This window comes from Eucalyptus grandis, chromosome 5 (genome assembly GCF_016545825.1).
Source record: "Eucalyptus grandis isolate ANBG69807.140 chromosome 5, ASM1654582v1, whole genome shotgun sequence".
In the NCBI taxonomy this organism is placed as follows: domain Eukaryota; kingdom Viridiplantae; phylum Streptophyta; class Magnoliopsida; order Myrtales; family Myrtaceae; genus Eucalyptus; species Eucalyptus grandis.
The window spans coordinates 33168654-33186830 of NC_052616.1; the positions used below are offsets into that span (position 1 = coordinate 33168654).

Consider the following 18177-nt stretch of genomic DNA (forward strand, 5'->3'; position numbering starts at 1 on the left):
GTGGTTAACAATAGTTGAAATTGGATGATGTTAAAACTACCAAATTCATTGTCTCAAACCAAAGCATAGGTTTAAAAATTTTGGTAGAGAAAAGATAAGTGGCGTGCCAATTGAAGAGAAATAGAGATTTGGAAAATCAATATTCATTATAAACATTCGCGAGTCTAAAAATATTTTGAATCTACTAAAATCATAAATGAAAGTATAAAAAACTAGGAAAATCTCAATTCAATAAATTAGAACTTGAATTTCATAATATATGAAACTCATAATATGGCAGCCATTCTCTACAACTATTATGGCGCTAATTTAATTACTTTATTCTACTTACCAATGTAGTGGTGATATTTATCCATTTAATCACAAAGCATCGTATTCTATGCGATTACAATCACAAAAATCACGTTAAATACTATTGTCGAGTGTAGGAAATTCAAATTATTACAGTAGGGCTCGATACACATATCGTCCAATGAATGGACTCGAATTTTGACTCAATAGAATCAAAAGGGTACTTCATATTTTCTCGGGATTTGAAAAGGAGAGACAGAGTAATTGTAGGAAATTGAAGAAACAAGGAAGAGAAGGGATTTAGAAAATTCCGAAGTGGGCCCCCCCTGTACACGTGGCAAGCCACGGTGGACGCTCAATAACGACCTGCTCGGTGCCCAAGTGCTTGAGCACTCGAAGCAAAAAACGCTTCACAACACGCATCGTTTGTTGTTGTCGGCGTGTCCTCCTCGAATCCTTCTGTCTCTCCTGATCATCTGCAAGGCTGTCGCCGCAAGCTGCCCCCACCCCGCGGGTTCGGAACCTCGTCGGCGCCGGCTCTTAACTAGAGAGAGGTCCAGGAGTCCCTTTCTTTCATCTCTTCTTCTGCACGCATGGTGTTTGTCAATTTGCCACTTCATCTTGAGTTGCGCGTTATGTTCAGTATGTGTTTGTTGAAATGTCTCGTTAGAACTCAATTTGGGTTCTCCTGCTTTCCGATGTAAATGGCACGACTGGGCAGGCACTGTGGTTTGAATATATTCCTAAGCTTCAACATGGGCAAACTAGTTCACGAGTATTCTAAAAGAGAAGTGACTGCTCCAAGCAACACAAGGACTTATGTCGTGATGCATGTAATGTATTCCTTTCATATTGAAAATATTCAATTGTTGTGGCTTCTCGCGTGTACTTGGTTTGTTAAAAGAGATGCATATAAGCAAGTACAGTGAATGAGCGACAACTATTATAACTATATCAACTAAATAAACCTGTTAAGAAAATTGAGTTGTGGCAATGAGAGTGAATGCTCTATTGTGGGTGCACCCTTTGGAGCAACGGCATCAGTGCAATACCCACTTTTTTAATATAATACATATATTCAGTAGTAAAGAGTCTCCGTTTGATAGATTGATTCGACTGTAGGAACAGTGTAAAATCAATACTAAATATATAAGACCATTACTGTTTAAATTACACTTGTCAGTGCACTCCTTTGGAGATCTTGCTGTGTCAATCTACCTTTCTAGTTTCAATGAGCGTGTTTTAACTAATTAAATTGGCGCTCATACAGTGTTTATTTCTACTCTATTTAATGAGTATTTTCCATTTGGGTACGTATTCAATGCAAGTAATCTTGCATAAAGTTTACTCTTACCCCAGTATACGTAGAGGTAAAGCAATACTTATATGAAAACTGTTTGTCTATATTGCAGAATCATGACTATATTATGATTTGAGCATTGAGTTTGCTATGCGTTCGTGCTTTAATGCGTGCAAGAGAAGTTGTAACTTAATGAGAGGATTTCATGTGGGCAAGCAATTCTCCAACTTCAATTCTGAGGATGTTGTCTTAAAAACAGTTTGTGCTCAGTTGAGGCAAAGGAAGTGGAAACATGCGGAGCACATTTTGCCAAATCTAAGTAGTTCGTTGGTAAGTCGTGTTATTTGTGAACTTCAAAACTCCCCCCAATTAGCATGGGAATTTTACAAATGGGTTGCAGGCAAGGAGAACTATGCACATTCATTAGCTTCTTCTTGTTCTATGATTCATGTCTTGGTACGTGGGAAGAGGTTTGATGATGCATTATTACTAATGAATGATTTGCTCTGTGCAAAAGGCATGTTGCCGTTGGAGATTTTGCAAGCATTGATTAGTAACTGCAAAGTGTATGATTCAAATCCAGCTGTGTTTGACGCATTGGTTAGGGCATGTACCCTGACTGGGGACACAAAAGGTGCACATGAGATTATTCAGCAGTCCAAGCAGGCTGGCTTTATGGTTACTATCCATGGTTGGAATAACTTTTTGAGTCATCTTTTGAAGCTGAACAATATTGTCGATTTTTGGAAGAACTATAAGGAAATGGTCTCAAATGGGTATCTTGAGAATGTGTACTCTTTCAATTTGGTAATACATGCTCTTTGCAAGGAATATAAGTTACTGGAAGCAGTATCAGTTTTCTATCGAATGATGAAGAAAGGAGTTTGGCCTAATGTGGTCACTTTTAACATGATCATAGATGGAGCTTGTCGGATGCATGATATGGAACTTGCACTCAAGATCGTCAGGAAAATGGCAATAATGTCGAGAGAGTGTGTTCAGCCTAATTCAGTCACATTCAATTGTATCATTAATGGGTTCTGCAAAACAGGGAGGATGGCTACTGCAAAAGAAGTTTTCAGTGAAATGATTACTCTAGGTATTGAGCCAAATGTTAGAACATATGCAACTCTAATTGATGGTTCTCCACGAGTGGGGAGTTTGGATGAGGCATTCCGATTGTGCAATGAAATGGTGATAAGGAAATTGATGCCCAATTCCATTGTCTACAATTCTTTATTAAGTTGGCTTTACAAAGAAGGAGATTTGAAGGGTGCAACTTTATTGTTATCCGACATGATTGAAAAATGTATATGCCCTGACAGTTTCACCTACTCTATCCTTTTAGAGGGACTATGCAGTCATGGATATATGAATGAAGCTATCAAAATCCACAAGCTTATGCTAGAAAAAAACCTGGCAGAAGATAATGTTTGTTACAATGTTCTAATCAAATATCTTTGTAGAAGCAAGCAGGATTTGGGAGCCTGGCAACTTGTGGGCAGCATGTTTGTCCGTGGTTTAGTTCCTGACATTGTAACATATGGCACTTTGATCGATGCGTACTGCAAGGAGGGGAATATAAGACTGGCAATTGAAGTTTATGATAGAATAGCCAAGTTGGAAAAACATCCTAACCTCGTTATATACAATTCTGTTTTAGGTGGTTTCTGCAACATGGCATTAATGGATGCAGCAGAATCTTTGGTGGATTCATTGGAGAGCATGGGATTGTTTGATTCCATAACCTATAATACTTTGTTACACGGCTATTGTATGAGTCGGAATGTCGACATGGTATTTACTTTGGCTACAAAGATTGGTGGTGTAGATAGCATGGTGAATATAGTGACTTACAACATACTGATAAACTTTCTTTGCAAATTTGGCTGCATGTCAAAGGCAAAGGAACTTATGACAGTAATGTTTACTCGAGGAATGTTTCCTGACTCTGTAACTTATACTACTCTTATAAACAGTCTGAACAAAAATTGCAGTCCACAGGAAGTGATTGAACTCCATGACTACATGGTGCTCAATGGAGTAATTCCAGATTCATATACATATGAAGTAGTTGTGAGGCCATTGCTTGAAGAGCTGGATAAAAATGCTGGAAGTTAGCATGGCTGAACATGGTTTAGTAATGCAAGCTGCATGCACAAATTCCCTGTGGAAAGATAATTACCTAAATGTTTGGACTAACGCAAAAAATTCTCTCTCCTCAATATTGACCAAGCTGCTCTGGTCTTGTGTAAATTTTTCACTAAGCGGAATGGTTTGCTTATGATCCATACCAAGACCTTCTCTCTTCTTATGTTGATCTTCCTTTTGCCCATTGGATATGCTCTTCTTGTTTGGTCTGTACAGGTAATGTCAATTGATACATGTTTTGTCTCATTTATTCTTTTCATGTGTCTAGTTCTTTAACTTTAATGTTTGTCCATTGGTCTGTCTATCTGAATTCTCAACTCATGCCTTCTCTCTCCATCCCAGGATCAAGGCTGCCTTCTGTAGCTGTTCTGTCTGATTCATTTCCTTGTAGAGCCCAGAGATGGGATGGTGACACTGGGACATGGATCGAATTGCAAAATAGATCGGGTTTGTAAATTCAGGTTACAAAATTTCTTGGATGAAAGTTGCTGCATTATACACTCTGCAAAATCGTTTTACCTTGTTTGTGCTACAGGAAGTTTGATGGGATTGAACTAATTGTAGATATTTGAGATTTTAATTACTTTGTGATCTAAAAAATTATGGCTTCAGCCTTACTTTGGTCTCATCTCCAATTTATCTTACCAGTCCAATCTCTGATAATTAGACAACACCACCATTTTGCACTGGCTTTGACCTTTTTCTTTTCATTTTGCTTCTGAATATATATGCTTGCAGTGGTTGTTTTTGGATTAGATGTTCAGTTGGTAGTTGTGTAGGTCTCTTTGAAATTTCTAAAGCCGTTTTTTGTTTTCTGGTAAGTCAATCCTTAATTTAAAGCAGTCTAAGTCGAATCATTTCTCAATTTGCTTGGATTTAATCTACGGCTACTTAGGCGCATTGGAGCTGGAAATCTTGTCAATCTAGCTGCATTCTACATCAGAAAGGGACCTCTTCACCCCTCTCCCCATTACAATGCCCATGCAACTGCTAATGATGATCCTGAAGTTCTGGTGGATCATTTATTCCACATAATGATCACTGGTGAGATCATTGGTGCAACGTCTCTATTTGTTGACTTGGTTTGGAAGTAAGTTGCATATGCCATGCTGTTATTTTTTTCACTAGCAGGAAGCATCTTTTTTGGTAAAGCGAAACCCTGACAGCTCCAAAGAAAAGACTTTCTAGGTGGATTAGTGATTTATATCCTGTTATACTCTTCCTGCAACCATGCTTCAATGCCTTGTCTCTTATTTACTGCTTTTAGATGCTGTTTTTAACTTTAAAGATCTGATCATAGCATTTAGTCTTGTGTTTCTGTTTTTGCCATCTTCGAGGAATGACTGTTAAACTAAACTATCATGGAAATGATCTTAATAGAAGTTTCAGGTGGAAGAATTAAATTCTCGAGATGAGAACCTTAATCTTTAATCTGCAAGAGGATCTTCTTGGAAAATGATGGATTTGTTTGCCCGAGGGCTTCTTCATTTGCCTGCTGGTGCAAGTAAAACAACATTCTGTTTTGCCATTTGTCCTGCAAGAGATTATGATGTAATAGATGCTTGATAATACAGTCATGCAAACTTACTAGAATGGGGTCAATGGGGGATCAACTTGCTAGAGCCACGGAGATATTTCATGCTAGCTTGATTACATTGTTCTGGTCTTCAGGCTCAACTATAAAGCTTTCATTTCATGACTCTAATTCCTACTGATTGATTTTGTGAGTAACTTTGGTGTATACAGGTCTGTGCACCTTTGAGTAGGTTAAAAGCTGCCCCTTTCACATATTATCCATGCAGAAATACGGACATTTTTTCAGAAGCATGTACTTTTCCTTTAGTTCAGTTTTGTCTTCTCGTCACTTCTCAGTTTCTTCTACTTCAAACGTGGCATAAAAGCACTGATTGGTTGTGGGGAATTAGTGCAATTGTGGATATAGTTATTGTTCCAAAACTGAACTGGACCATTCTGTTGGATTGTAAATTGGACTTTTAAAATTATATCATTTTCTTTTCTTGTCAAGAAAGAAAAGAACCATCTTTTACATGACTATTTTTACCCGTCTATTCTGGTTTTGCACAAGGTTCTAAATTATTTTATAAGTGCTACTGATAATATTTTAAATTGTAAACTTGTTTTGCGATGACCCAGCAGAGCATTGTTATTTAGTCTCTTTGCTAATTTCTAGGTTGACTTATGTTCTCAACTCCTCCACTCCAGGGAAAAGATGGGGACGGTCAGCAGATAAGAGGTCAACGATATGATCGATCACATGGTGTAGGGACTTCAATGACCAAAAGTATGGTGCATTGTGCCCCAAATGCAGCGTGGCTGCCTCTTTGTACAGACCTGGGTACACTGGCTTGGTGCAGAACCGTCAACGAATTACTTTCTTGATGATGCAGTTTGATGTTGGTGGTCTTTCTTTGTGTCGACATCAAGGGGTCAATGAATCCACGACTTGTTAATAAGAAGGGAGTAATTTTGTGAGAGAAATGACGTGTCCGTTGTAACAAGTACCAAAGTTTAGATTGCTAAGACTTTCTGTATATGTCGACATAAATTATCTGAAAGCTCAGTGATTCTCCGGTACATGTTGAAGATGACAGGTCACCATAAACGCCAAAAACTCAGATTAGTGATCTCTCGATGCCATTTGTTCTTGGACTGTTGCCGAATTCTGGTCCTATGATGGCGGCGTTCGTGGACCATATTTTTTCTGCAACATTTATCAATTCTTCGTTGATTGAAACTCTTGCGGGTGAAGTCGTGGAGCTGCTTGGTTAATGGAGATAGCATCTCATTACTCTATGCTATCCTTGACTGGATAGGTTCTTTGATCAAAGAAAATAAAAAAGAGAATTCTCACTTGTGATTCTTATGTTCTCTTGGGTGAATATATCCAACCATTCCATAAAATAAGTCGAGTGAAAAATGTCACCTTCAAGCTATAGGAAATCCTTTCCATTGAAATCGAAGCGTTGCCGTGACAAAAAGTGAAAATGCATAGTGCTTTTTAGTTTTGACCACCTCAAAGCAAACTCGTGCGTATCGATGGTGAAAAAGGAGCTTACACTACAGGCAATGTGGCTAAGAAAAAGCTAATCGAATAAAGGGTGAAAATATCATGTTTCGAAGGTAAGGATAATATAAATTCCAGGCGAAGGAGAGGCATCCTTCAAGAATGACGGCAGATGACGCATCGGAACCCTTAAATTGCTTTTGTGTAGGCATATAACTAAGTTCTTTCACGAACGAGGAGAGTCTGATAAGTCCATTTAAGGCACCCGAGTACATAATGTTTTTAAATGGTTGACAAAATTCACAGATAAAATACGTATTGACAAAATTCAAGCTCGATGGGCGTTTCTTATCATTTAAATTGTAGAAAGTTCCCCCCTTCCATACAGAATCTTCGAACGATTGTACCAAGAAGACTGGATCTTGTTTCATAAAACTAGTGTTAGGAGACTCTGAACATACTTGGAGGCAAACCATCAAATGCTCGCAGAAAAAAGAATCGCAGAAAAAGGAACGGAAGTGCATAGAAAGACACTCCTAAATCGCAATTAGCAAATTCGTGTTGCATGATAAGAAAATATTAGCAATGAGAGTGAGTTACCAAATCGGAATTACACAATTTCACTCCACGTAAAAGGGTACAGTTACTCGGTCAAGTGAACACATAGATTCAGTAAAAGAAGCATGTCAGCATACACTACAGCAACTTTATTCTTGACTCTTGAGGACCTGCAAGTTATAGACATACAAACATTTGGAAGAAAAAGAAATTACCGCTATAATTATTAAACATATGTCAGACCAATGATTAGATCAGCAAAAACCGTTCATACCATCTGATTTAACACGTCTCTGCTGTAGCATAATTGACTATTGGTACTATCATCGACACATTTCGATTTTGCCCATTAAGGATTTAACAGGAATTTATCACGCTCAGACAACAGAGTTTGCTCCAATTCAAACAATTCCTAACAATTTGATGGACATTGCTAAATTCTTAATCTTAGATGCATCTCCCCAACTATCACCCATGAAGTCCCTTGTATATCCCAAATATTCAACTCGAGTATTTTAAGCCAAATTCAGCTTCTATCTTGTGATCCTGGTCCCACCCATGGTTTTTTAAACTCTCTTCCATAAAGGAAAAATAATGCTGAACATTATAAGCTTCAGAAGAGCACAGCCTTATACTTTCAGTAATCTACAGTGGCATCCAAGACGTTTTCGGTAGAAAATGAGACCCCAAAATTTGATTCTCTAAGAATAATGATATCCTATTCCTCAATCAAGACACAGGGGAGAGCTAGCCAAGAGGTCAGTGGAAAGAAACGTCTTTCTAAACAGCCAAAAGATCTACAATCATGTGTCTTAGACAGCCACTTAACTTTTCTTCCCCTAAGACCAAGTTACAAACAAAGGTTATAATTTATCATCAAATATGCCAACAAAATAAATACAAGGAAAGTATGATGACCATGGAGGATTATTTACATGTGTTCTGTAATTGCTCCAATGAAAGGTTAAAGGTAGAGGATGCCCAAAATGTTACAAATGCTCAGTAGCAATAAGAAGTACAATGCATAAGAAAATCAATTCACTTGAGCGACAAAAGCAAATGGGTGGATTTATGAAGCTAGCAGATGACAATTCTGAGAATCAAAAACAAAAGAACTTTACCTGAGCTCACCCCATTCTACTAAAGTAAGATCAAGAACACCCAAATGGAACCTGAGACAGAGGCAAAATACCAAATCCTAACAGGAGTCATCCTTAATTGAATCCTAAGAGCGATCTATTAATCCATATAACACTTGATTGATCATTTTTTTTTTTCCGACATTTCATTATTCAGCAAAGCAAATATTCTGATGAACATATTCTCACATGAATTTACTTTCAAGTTAACATCATGAAGGTTGCAACTTTTTTACCTGCTTCTGCAATATCGATCAAAGAAACAACCATGTCTAGTGCCAGTTGCCACTCATCACAGCAACCCTGTCTCAATCAATATGGAGCTGCAACTCCATCACCTTTCTAAAAATTTACAACTCTGGCATAAATGATGATTATTCTTGCCGATCCAACAGTAAACAGAAGCAGATCTGGTGCTACTGTCTCCATGATCAGTCACATTACCAAAGAAAGTGAGAAACAAGCAAAATTAATTTCTCCACAACTTATAGACCTCTCAAAATTAATTGTCCTTCAAAAGTACACTAAGACAAGATTTATGCTAGATGAATACACGACTGTTGTTTTCGACCAGATAAATCGAGTCTGAAATTCTTTCACTATATAGAGTTAGAGAGATATCTGCAGCAAATAGTACAACAGAAAATCAGACCTGAGAACAAAAAATTCACAATAATCACTGATTTATCTTCATATCAAATGAAGAATGTTATAACTCAGTAACACCCTCTCTAACCATCATGACAGGGTCCAGTATTCCATAACTACTCGTAACTAAATTTCCATTAAGTTCTTGCCCTCACACTTGTTCACATATTTGATTAATCATACAGTTAAGAACTTCATAATCCTCGTTTGAAAAGGCTAGACAGCACCATTTCAAGGAAATAAACCCTGCTTCAAGTAGCAAGTTCTCGCTTTTATTGCAATCTCAATGTCTCCTAGGAGTCGCAAATTACAAAACAACATTTTATGGAGCTATAAAATTTAACTAAGTTTAGATCTTTGTAACCCATAACAATAATGTCGAGGTTTTATGCATCCAAATCCAGTTTTAATTGAAGATGTTCTCTGATCTAGTGTCTTAGTTATTTCTGCTCATAAACCTATATATTAAGTCTCTTTTCTGCTTAATTCCCCCAAATATTATCTTCAGCCAATGTTTCTGTCAATCAGACTGTTATACTAACTGCTGAAGAGGTGTAGAAAAAGAGTATTACAACGGAAAGAATTTCAGGCATTAATTTCAATTCCTTTATACAGGGGAAATAGTCTCAAGACATTACAAAAATAGCTTCCTAGCCAGACATAAGAAGCCAGGAGCTCAATAATATAAAGTTTCCTTACACACTGCCAGGAAGAATGCTATAGCTCATTTTTTAACCATAGCAGAAATCGCCAAGCTCTTTCTGGAACTATCTTTTACAAAAATTAGCTAATACACTCCGTGGAACTGTCAATAGGAAGGGAAAAATGGAAAAACATCGAAGCAATTGAAGGAGACTAGGAATATGACAATCTATGATTTGACCTATAACAATTATCTAAACACCACGTAAAAGAAAACGACAGTAAGAGGGCAAACAATAGGAACAAGGGACTGCTATTTAAGAAATGTAGATCACGAGGGTTTTATTCCTTGTTACCGAATCTTCTAGCAATTATAGGACGTACATCATCAGCCTCAACCAGAGTCTCTAAAAAGGGAAGGAGTGATACTAATGCACAATCTGATGGATCATCAAACCAACTCTTAATAGGAATTCCATTATTCACTTGCAACCGGAATACCTGAAATAATCAAAGCGGAGCAACCCCAAAAGTGAGAATTCTATGTAAGGCAGAAGAATTTCTATGTTTCTTCACAACACTTCTTTGCAATTATAGCAATTATAGCATGTATCATTAGGATGAACTTGCACAAAACACACTGAATTTACACTCCCCCCTCCCCCACCTTTCTTTTTCTCTAGATTTAAACCTATTGTGTGCACCCTCAGCAAACAACTAATTGATTCCCAAATCAACACCTTTTTAATTGACCTGGAACATAAATCATAACTGAGTTTATTAACTTCATACAGTCCAAATATTCCTCACAGTTTCACAGAGGATTATTTATACTGCAATCAAAGTTCATTTCTCAGGGTGAAAACCAGAAGCTTTTAAACTAGACAAAGTAGAAGGTAATTAAATTAGAAGTACATGGTAAAGCACAACTGGCACCACAAAAAATATGAGGATTCACAGTAAGCACGATAAGGAAAATAAAAGTAGAAGTCAGCGAGAGGCAAAAGGTAAATAAATGGGAAGTGGACAGGAGAGTACCTGTGGAGAATTATCAATAATAGCAACTTTAGCCAAGTCAACACCTAAGATGGTCAAATCTTTCGTGTAAGTGCCATCACAAAAGTACATGATTCACGATAAACTCGACGTGATATTAGCTTTTGGTATGGATCCAGTATGTCAAGCAGTTGCTCTGCATAGATGCTTTGGCTGGCTGTAAAGATAACAACATTGAACAAGTCTGCAACTCTCTCCAAGAAGGTTTGCAGATAAGGCCGTTTTTTGACATATACAGTGTGCTCTTTCATATTGAAAAAGACAGTAAAGGTAAAATCAGCATCATCACAGGGCTCCAATGTAGAATGAACGAGTGTTTCTGCAACAACCACGACCGAGTGCAATGGCACTTCATGATTAGATGTCGTTCATGAATCTGTATCATTGCTAAGCAAATAACAGAATCTAACCAAAGCAATCAATTTCACCGGCAGATGCACTTCAAAGCATTTTCTCGATAGATTAAACATGGAATAGACAAGAAGAGAGTATGAAGGACGCAGAATTATCGGAAAACACCGGCTTTTTTATGCCTGTAATCACATGCAAGAAGCTAACCATGAATATTTCTCTGTCAATCCTACGGAGCTTTTTGGATTTTTTGGTTAATTCTATTAAACAGACACTAATTTGCTTAAAATGGGTTAAGACCTTGTCAGCAAGCTTGTGTCATTGGTGCACTTTTATCTTCTCGCTCTTCTTTTCTTTTTTGGGTACAATCACGAAATCTACCTCACTTCATTTGATCTTTCTATCACTGGCTATTACTGACATTTAAAACTGTCAAATGGCTGGCTCTGTAGAAGATTGACATTTTATGCAAATGCAGTTCCCCAGAGTCATTGAGAGGGGGGTCACCCAAGACAATGCATCACCAGCCCCAGGCAGCACCAGGCCCTGGCCAGCCACTTACCGCAGTCCTGACACACCCTCTGATTGTGTCAAGCTGTAGTGATGCCCCTCCTTCCCTCCCTCCCTCCCTCCCTCTCTTTTAACTCCTTTGTAATCAGATATTGATGTCAGCACTCGTTAGTGACAATGGATGTGCTCCATAATTGCAAGTGAAATAGTGGAAAGCATCCCTAAGTGTTCGAGAAAAAAAGGTTTACCTGTTTATTTTCCAGGAAAAATCCAAAATCTTTTAGAAAAAGAATAGTTTGACAAACAGGTGCCATTCACATTCACAGGTGCCAGTCATTAGAGTTCTGAAACTTCTCTTACCACACATTAAACAGTTATGGCGGCAACAAAAAAGAACAAGACAGCTACAAACTCATGCTTACCTATTACACTCATATGATCCTTTTTATTGTACTTAAAATTTGTGCTCAAATTGCAAGAATTCCTAAGTCTCGTACAAAATTGTACTTATTTCTGATAGGATAAACCCTGTCATGGGCTTTTAATAAGACAACAAAACTAACAAGAGATATTGATAAATGACTATGAAAGGTGATAATTAGTAGAGGATACGCAACCCCAGATGAATACTGCATTCTTTTAGTAAGTATCGTTCGACTGACTAATCAGTTCAGAAATTGACATTAAAAGTGACAGAACATTAGCAGGTGCCACAGTACCTTCATCAAGTCATTGACTTTGGATTCTGACGCCTTTCTTTATTAAGGAAAACGGAAGAACGAAATATAAAGGGATAAGAAACAAAGAGGAGAGAAGAGTGTGCAGGATCAAAAGTTTCCCCTAGGCTACAAAAATTGTTCTCGACAGATTGTCCTCTCAGTCTACCTATCCATACACACAGATAATTCTAATGTTTATTTACTTAAACCAGAGAGGAGGGAGGAAAGGAAGGGGGGTGCAAATTATAACATAAGCTTCTTACCATCGAGATCAAGCACCAGTGTCACAGATTTCCTTTTCTGCATTTCCTTGTGCGATGCTGTGGGCTGAAAACTCGACACTTCATCGGACAAGTCCGGTAATGTTCTGATGAACAAATGTGGATCAAAGCACTCAGCTTCGTCCAAATCAGAATGGCATTCTGATTCAGAGTTGTAGCATCTCATCTGATCAATTGACATATAAAAGCTGGGTCCATCTGGATCAACTGTTCCTTGTTCATGTGACTTGGTATCTTCAACTGCACTAGCAATAAGTGTACTCCCTACAAGTGGTACCATCATGTATTTGTCAGAGACATCAAACAGCATACTTGACTCATCACCCTCGTACCCAGTTAAAGGCATTAATCCAGTTGCATCATCATCATCCATTGTAACATCATCAGGTCGTAAACCCGTGATAAACATGTCAGAGATGTAGAAATCTGATATACTGCAGCTTTGGTAGTCACATGACCCCTTGTTTTGAAAGCTTTCATCTGCCTCCAACAATGCCACACCAAAATCACAAGTGCTACCTGCCAAGTCTGCCAATGAAATCAGGCATTAGAATTAAGCTCCTCAAAACTAATAATTCTATGAAGGCGTGCACACCAGAAAATAAAATAGCACCAACTCAACAAGCGGAATAAGTAGTTCATTAAACAATTAACGTTCATACACGAAAATATTGAAGTGACCGTGTGATCTGACAAGTAAAAGACAACGAAGCCTGCTTCCATTTAAGAAGTGAGAATTTTAAGGTTTGAGACATGGGATAAAATTAGTGGAGTGCAGATGCATTAATGAAAAGAAACACCCTGTGGGGGATCAAACACACTATTGGGTAAAATTAAGGCATCCTTGGCAGCAAAGGATGCTTACGCCAATGCCGTATCCAACAAGAAAAAAATGGTGCTCAAAAGAAAGGTAGGGGGAACAGGATATTAGTCGCATCAATTTAGACAACAGTTACGCAATCTCTCCTACAAGAATTAGTTCTCTCCTCGCTGCAGTTGCAGCAGATTAACAAAAGGAATATCAACAGATAACTAGACGAGATAGCACAAAAAGGTACTTCTAGAAACAGAAACATCTTTAATGGATGAAAGTCAAAACAGTACCAAAGGAGACACTTTCTATGCTAAGTAGTTCATCAGGCTCCAAAATGGGAGAAAAAATAGTCTCCAAATTAGTTGGACTGGAATGGGAAGGTTCCTGCAATTAGCAAACTCCAACTGTTACATTAGCACAGGATACACGACAGTAATAACAATTTCAGAGCATATTGAAGAAGCAAGCTGGATTCTGCAGATTGAATATACAAATAGAAATTGCTGATAAGTTTGCCCCACTGAAGACAAAATTTATGGAATTTGATTATTAAAAAGAAAAAGACTGCTTTTCCAAAAAAAAGAATCAACTTTTTTAATTGCTGAGCCAATTTCCTCGGTTGAATATCTGGATGTTTCCACTTTTATGAAAAGTTTCCAATTCTGATCCTTTTCAATTTCACTTAACAAGATTGATAATATGTCGTGTTGTTTGCACCCACTTAACTAATCATACTAGTCCTCCCTTTGTTTTCATACTTGAACATATATTTAATCAGAAATGAATATAAAAATAGATGCTTCGCACAGGTAACCAAAAGGAAAAGCTAGCCCTATAGATTCATTTCAGACAAACAATTCACGAGAGAACAACAGAAAACGAATGCCTAACTAAGTTTATATCTAGCTAAAAAAAAGAGAGCAAAATGTCAAATCCTGACCGATGCTCTCCCACACCTCTCAAGTACCGAGATTTGTCAGATTCATCCTAATTATCTGTAACATCATCCTGCCCATTTATTAGTGTTAGTTATTGCTGAAGAAACATGCAGGCTTGAGGAACAAGTAAATTCATTTGCACTTTAGGGATAACTACTTAGGAAGTCTTTGGCAAATCGATAGGCTGACTCAACCACAATATGACCCAAAATAAATTAGAAATAAAATTAAATTTTAAAAAGTTTTACACATCAGAGAAACAGACAGTGATGAAATCCAAAGAGTAAAATACCATTTTGCCTGAAGAAGATGAATCGGCAAGAAATGACACCTGCTTCTCTAGATAACTCTTTTCCTCATCAAGTTGTTCCAGTTTGGCAATGGCTCCATTGCAGTCACCATCTTGAGTGGCCACTTCTCTGTCTGAAATAGTAGGCACAGAATACAGAATGCTCAATAGAGAGAAGCTGATGATGCAACTGATTACAAAATTTGCTGCCCGTGTAAAATACATTGGTTGCGCCTCATTGTATCAAGTGTAACTAATGCAAGATGCAACACATCAATTGTGTTCATATTTAAAACATTCAGTATGAAGAAACTTCAAAAGTTCAACATATACAATAATAAGATGTGACACATCCAATTGGGTCCATATTTAAAACATTCAGTATGAGGAAATTTCTAAAGTTCAACATATACAATAATCAATGACTTGTGGGTAACTGAATTTACCATCAAGTGTTACATCATGGGAAATCTAATGCATTGAGACTGTTTTATTTTTTGTCAATGCTATGAACACAATGCAGTCTATAAAAACAAATATGAAATAATTTCCCTAGATTCCATATTAACTGGGAAAGGAAACTGAATGAACAAAATGCAGTTATGAGAAAGGTTATTAGCGATTCACCTGATATTTTAACTTGAGGACACATCAGAGGAAGCAACAGAAACAGAGATAAACTTCATGCAGTTGGTAAAATAACAGCTAAAGAATAAAAGACAGCAGATTGTGATTGCGTACCAGTGAGGAAACCCAGAGAAGAAAAGTCAGATTCTGCAGTTTGTTGAGTAGTTGAAAAATCAGAACATGATTTTTTTGAAACTTTACATGATTTAGGACATACACAAAGACCATTCGCTTCTCTTAAAGAGGCTTTGCCTGGTGTGCTTTTCATTCTTAATGCTGGCATTTGATTGACAGTTCTGGTATAAATGACAATCTTGACCTTGAAACATCAGCTTAGGAAGCAAGCCCCCTTCAATCAACCAAACCGCAGTCAAACCAGCAGAAGAAGTATGAAGACTACGAAAGCCTGCATAAATAATGAAACACACATGTTGGAAAACGATGGGAAAGAGTTGTATGAAGCATCTCTAAGTCGTGCAACACGCTACAGGATAAACATCAAATCCACAATGAACCATTCACTCAAGGCAATCCTTCTAAAAACTAGTAGAAATTTCTCATAGGAAATTTTTCTAATGATAAAGAGAATGCAATTAAGAAAATACCAGGAGTTACTGCCCTTATACAAAATGACTTCAAGAGGGAAGCCACCCATATACGAAATTATGCACAAAAGAGAGTGTCTAACAATTCGAACAAACTAGAAGTACCCAATCCAATATACCCACAATAACTCGAGTGAAGTGCGTAAAAACTAACCCATTTGGTTCGGTATTTGGAAGGGGCTTTGGGACTCTAAAGTCCCTTGGCCAAATGCAAATGTGTTTGATTTGATTTTTTGGGTGACTTTGGCAAGATGCAATTGCATCTCCAAATGGCTCTAAGGGCCTTTAGCCCAATGGCCTACAGTTGACCAGTACCCAAGGCTAAAAAGTATTCTCAATGTGAAGCAAAGATCTAAATTTATTCATGGTTTGATCATATTATATATCTCTGAGCACCAGGGTTAGAGGCTTAGACCCCATACATATATCCCCAAACATGATATATTTACACACTTAGTGAAAAAGACGAACAACCCATTTCTGTGCACCCAAATCACAAACAAAGATCCACCACTTGGAACACTGAGTAATGCAACTGCCTAGTTTAAGAAGGGTTAAATTGAAAGACAAAATTAAAAACCCACCCTTTAGTAGATTCCTTTGAATGATAAACTCAGTATAGACCAAAATCTCAGAAATGTCAAACTGAGAAATGAAACTTCCCCAGTCAATTCAACAACTACATACTCAGCATCCATTTTGACATTCTGTTTTTCACTATCCATCTAGCTGCGAAACAGGACTACAAGACATCTAAAAGAAGAACAGATACAATATCACAAAAATTCCTGAGGAAACGAGGCAGCCATACACATCGACGCAACTCCAGGGCCTCACAAACATAGAAAGAGCAAAAGGAAACGATAAAAGTTCGAATTGAGCGATGCGTGGGTCGCGATCCAACCAACTGGAATAGAAGTCGACCAGCTCACGAGAATTCAGCCCCCAGAGGACCAAGTCAACTCAGTCAAACCAGCGTACAACAGAGCAAATTTCATCCTCATCGAACGAAACTCGCCAAGCAAGAAAAGCAGCCAAAGAACTCGCCGCGCCTCCGTCACGTTCAACAATCACAACAGGGTCGAACAAAAGAGCAGGTAATCAACAGCGAACTAAGGAAGAAAAGAATAAAAAAAAAAAACAAAAGAGACAGAGACGTCGGGCCCCTCAAGAAAAACCCAGAAACGAAAAGACCGCGGGAAGCGCAAGAATCCTCAAATCCGAGAGAGCGAAAACGGCCGGACTCACGGAAGTCAAACCAAAGTCGTCGACGCTCGCAACGGACGCGGACCCAACGGAAGACGACACAAGCACGACCGCAGCGCCCAGGAGCTGAGCGAGAGGACACCGCGGGAAGCACGAATTCAGCAGCTGCTCGTGCTCACTTGTCCGAACGAGAGAGAGAAAGAGAGCGAGAGAGAGAGAGAGAGAGAGGAGTCCATACGACAGCTCTGCAGCAGTCCCGACGAGAAGCTCCAACGTCCCCCCGCGAAGAAGACGCGATCACGCACCGAAGCTCGAAGCGAGGACGGATTCGGAGGCAGAATTCGGAGGAGCAGGAGCAGCAGCAGCAGAGCCGGGCATACCTGCAGAGCTCGATCTTAGAGAGAGAGAGAGAGAGCGAACAGGAGAGAGAGAAAGGAGATGAGACTTTTGTTCTGTTTTTCCTTCTCTCTCTCTTAACTTCCACGAACGGTCAGCAGAGGAACTGGTGCTGTTCCCGCGAGGGACAGGTGGACGGCTGGGATCGGATCTTCCGGGGCAGGGGCGAGCGACTGGTAGGGTGGCGCCACGTGGGGGCGAGGGGCCAGCTCAGCGTGACGCGCTCGGCACGTGCGGCGTCGAGGGAGGTGGGGACGGTGTGCGTGTGGTCCGGAGGCCGCACTGCCCCCCGGCCTGGGTTTTGGCTTTCCTCGCTTTTTGCTCCTTTTTGTCTGCGCGGAAGTTTCGTTTATCATGCAAAAGAAATTCGAGCATGACATGATGGAGGAGGTGATCATCGGACGGGTTCAAGCCCGGCCCTAGGCCGAGCTTGGTGTGTTGCTTCGGCTCGCCGATCACATGTGACTTATGTAGAGACTTTTAAGTCGAGCTCAGCCTGGAATGAAGATGGGCGAAACGGGCTTTCTCATACATGGGCGAAACAGACTTATGTTGGAGGTTTGTTTGTAAAAACAAGCTAAGTGCATTTTTTTTATCTCACATAGAAAAAGTGAGAGAGAGTGAGCCAATT

The 18177-nt window shown here is 38.8% G+C and overlaps 2 protein-coding genes and 1 long non-coding RNA gene across 4 annotated transcripts; 1 reads left to right on the forward strand and 2 right to left on the reverse strand.

Annotated features, from left to right (window-relative positions):
• Nucleotides 1-671: 671 nt before the first annotated feature.
• On the forward strand, nt 672-6337 carry LOC104444804 (pentatricopeptide repeat-containing protein At1g11710, mitochondrial). Of its 2 annotated transcripts, none has more exons than XM_010058549.3 (4): nt 672-845; nt 1704-3958; nt 4085-4832; nt 5966-6337. In XM_010058549.3, the coding sequence occupies exon 2, from the start codon at nt 1742-1744 to the stop codon at nt 3710-3712; it is 1971 nt and encodes a 656-aa protein (XP_010056851.2). In that variant the 5' UTR covers nt 672-845; nt 1704-1741; the 3' UTR covers nt 3713-3958; nt 4085-4832; nt 5966-6337. The 2 variants fall into 2 exon arrangements, with proteins under 2 accessions (XP_010056851.2, XP_018729767.2); XM_018874222.2 differs by having other exon boundaries at nt 4085-4786.
• A 974-nt stretch (nt 6338-7311) lies between these two features.
• On the reverse strand, nt 7312-8916 carry LOC120293211. Its single transcript, XR_005550944.1, has 2 exons — nt 8447-8916; nt 7312-7495 (listed from the first exon to the last, which is right to left on the reverse strand). It is a non-coding gene; the product is annotated as an uncharacterized LOC120293211 (long non-coding RNA).
• Nucleotides 8917-10073: 1157 nt separating this feature from the next.
• LOC104444803 (CTD small phosphatase-like protein 2) lies at nt 10074-17544 on the reverse strand. Its single transcript, XM_039313153.1, is given in 9 exon segments — nt 10074-10255; nt 10793-10878; nt 10881-11129; nt 12654-13199; nt 13776-13869; nt 14716-14846; nt 15454-15486; nt 15659-15745; nt 17389-17544. Coding segments are annotated over 8 exon segments (1308 nt in total). The 5' UTR covers nt 15669-15745; nt 17389-17544; the 3' UTR covers nt 10074-10096.
• Between the last annotated feature and the right edge of the window lie 633 nt (nt 17545-18177).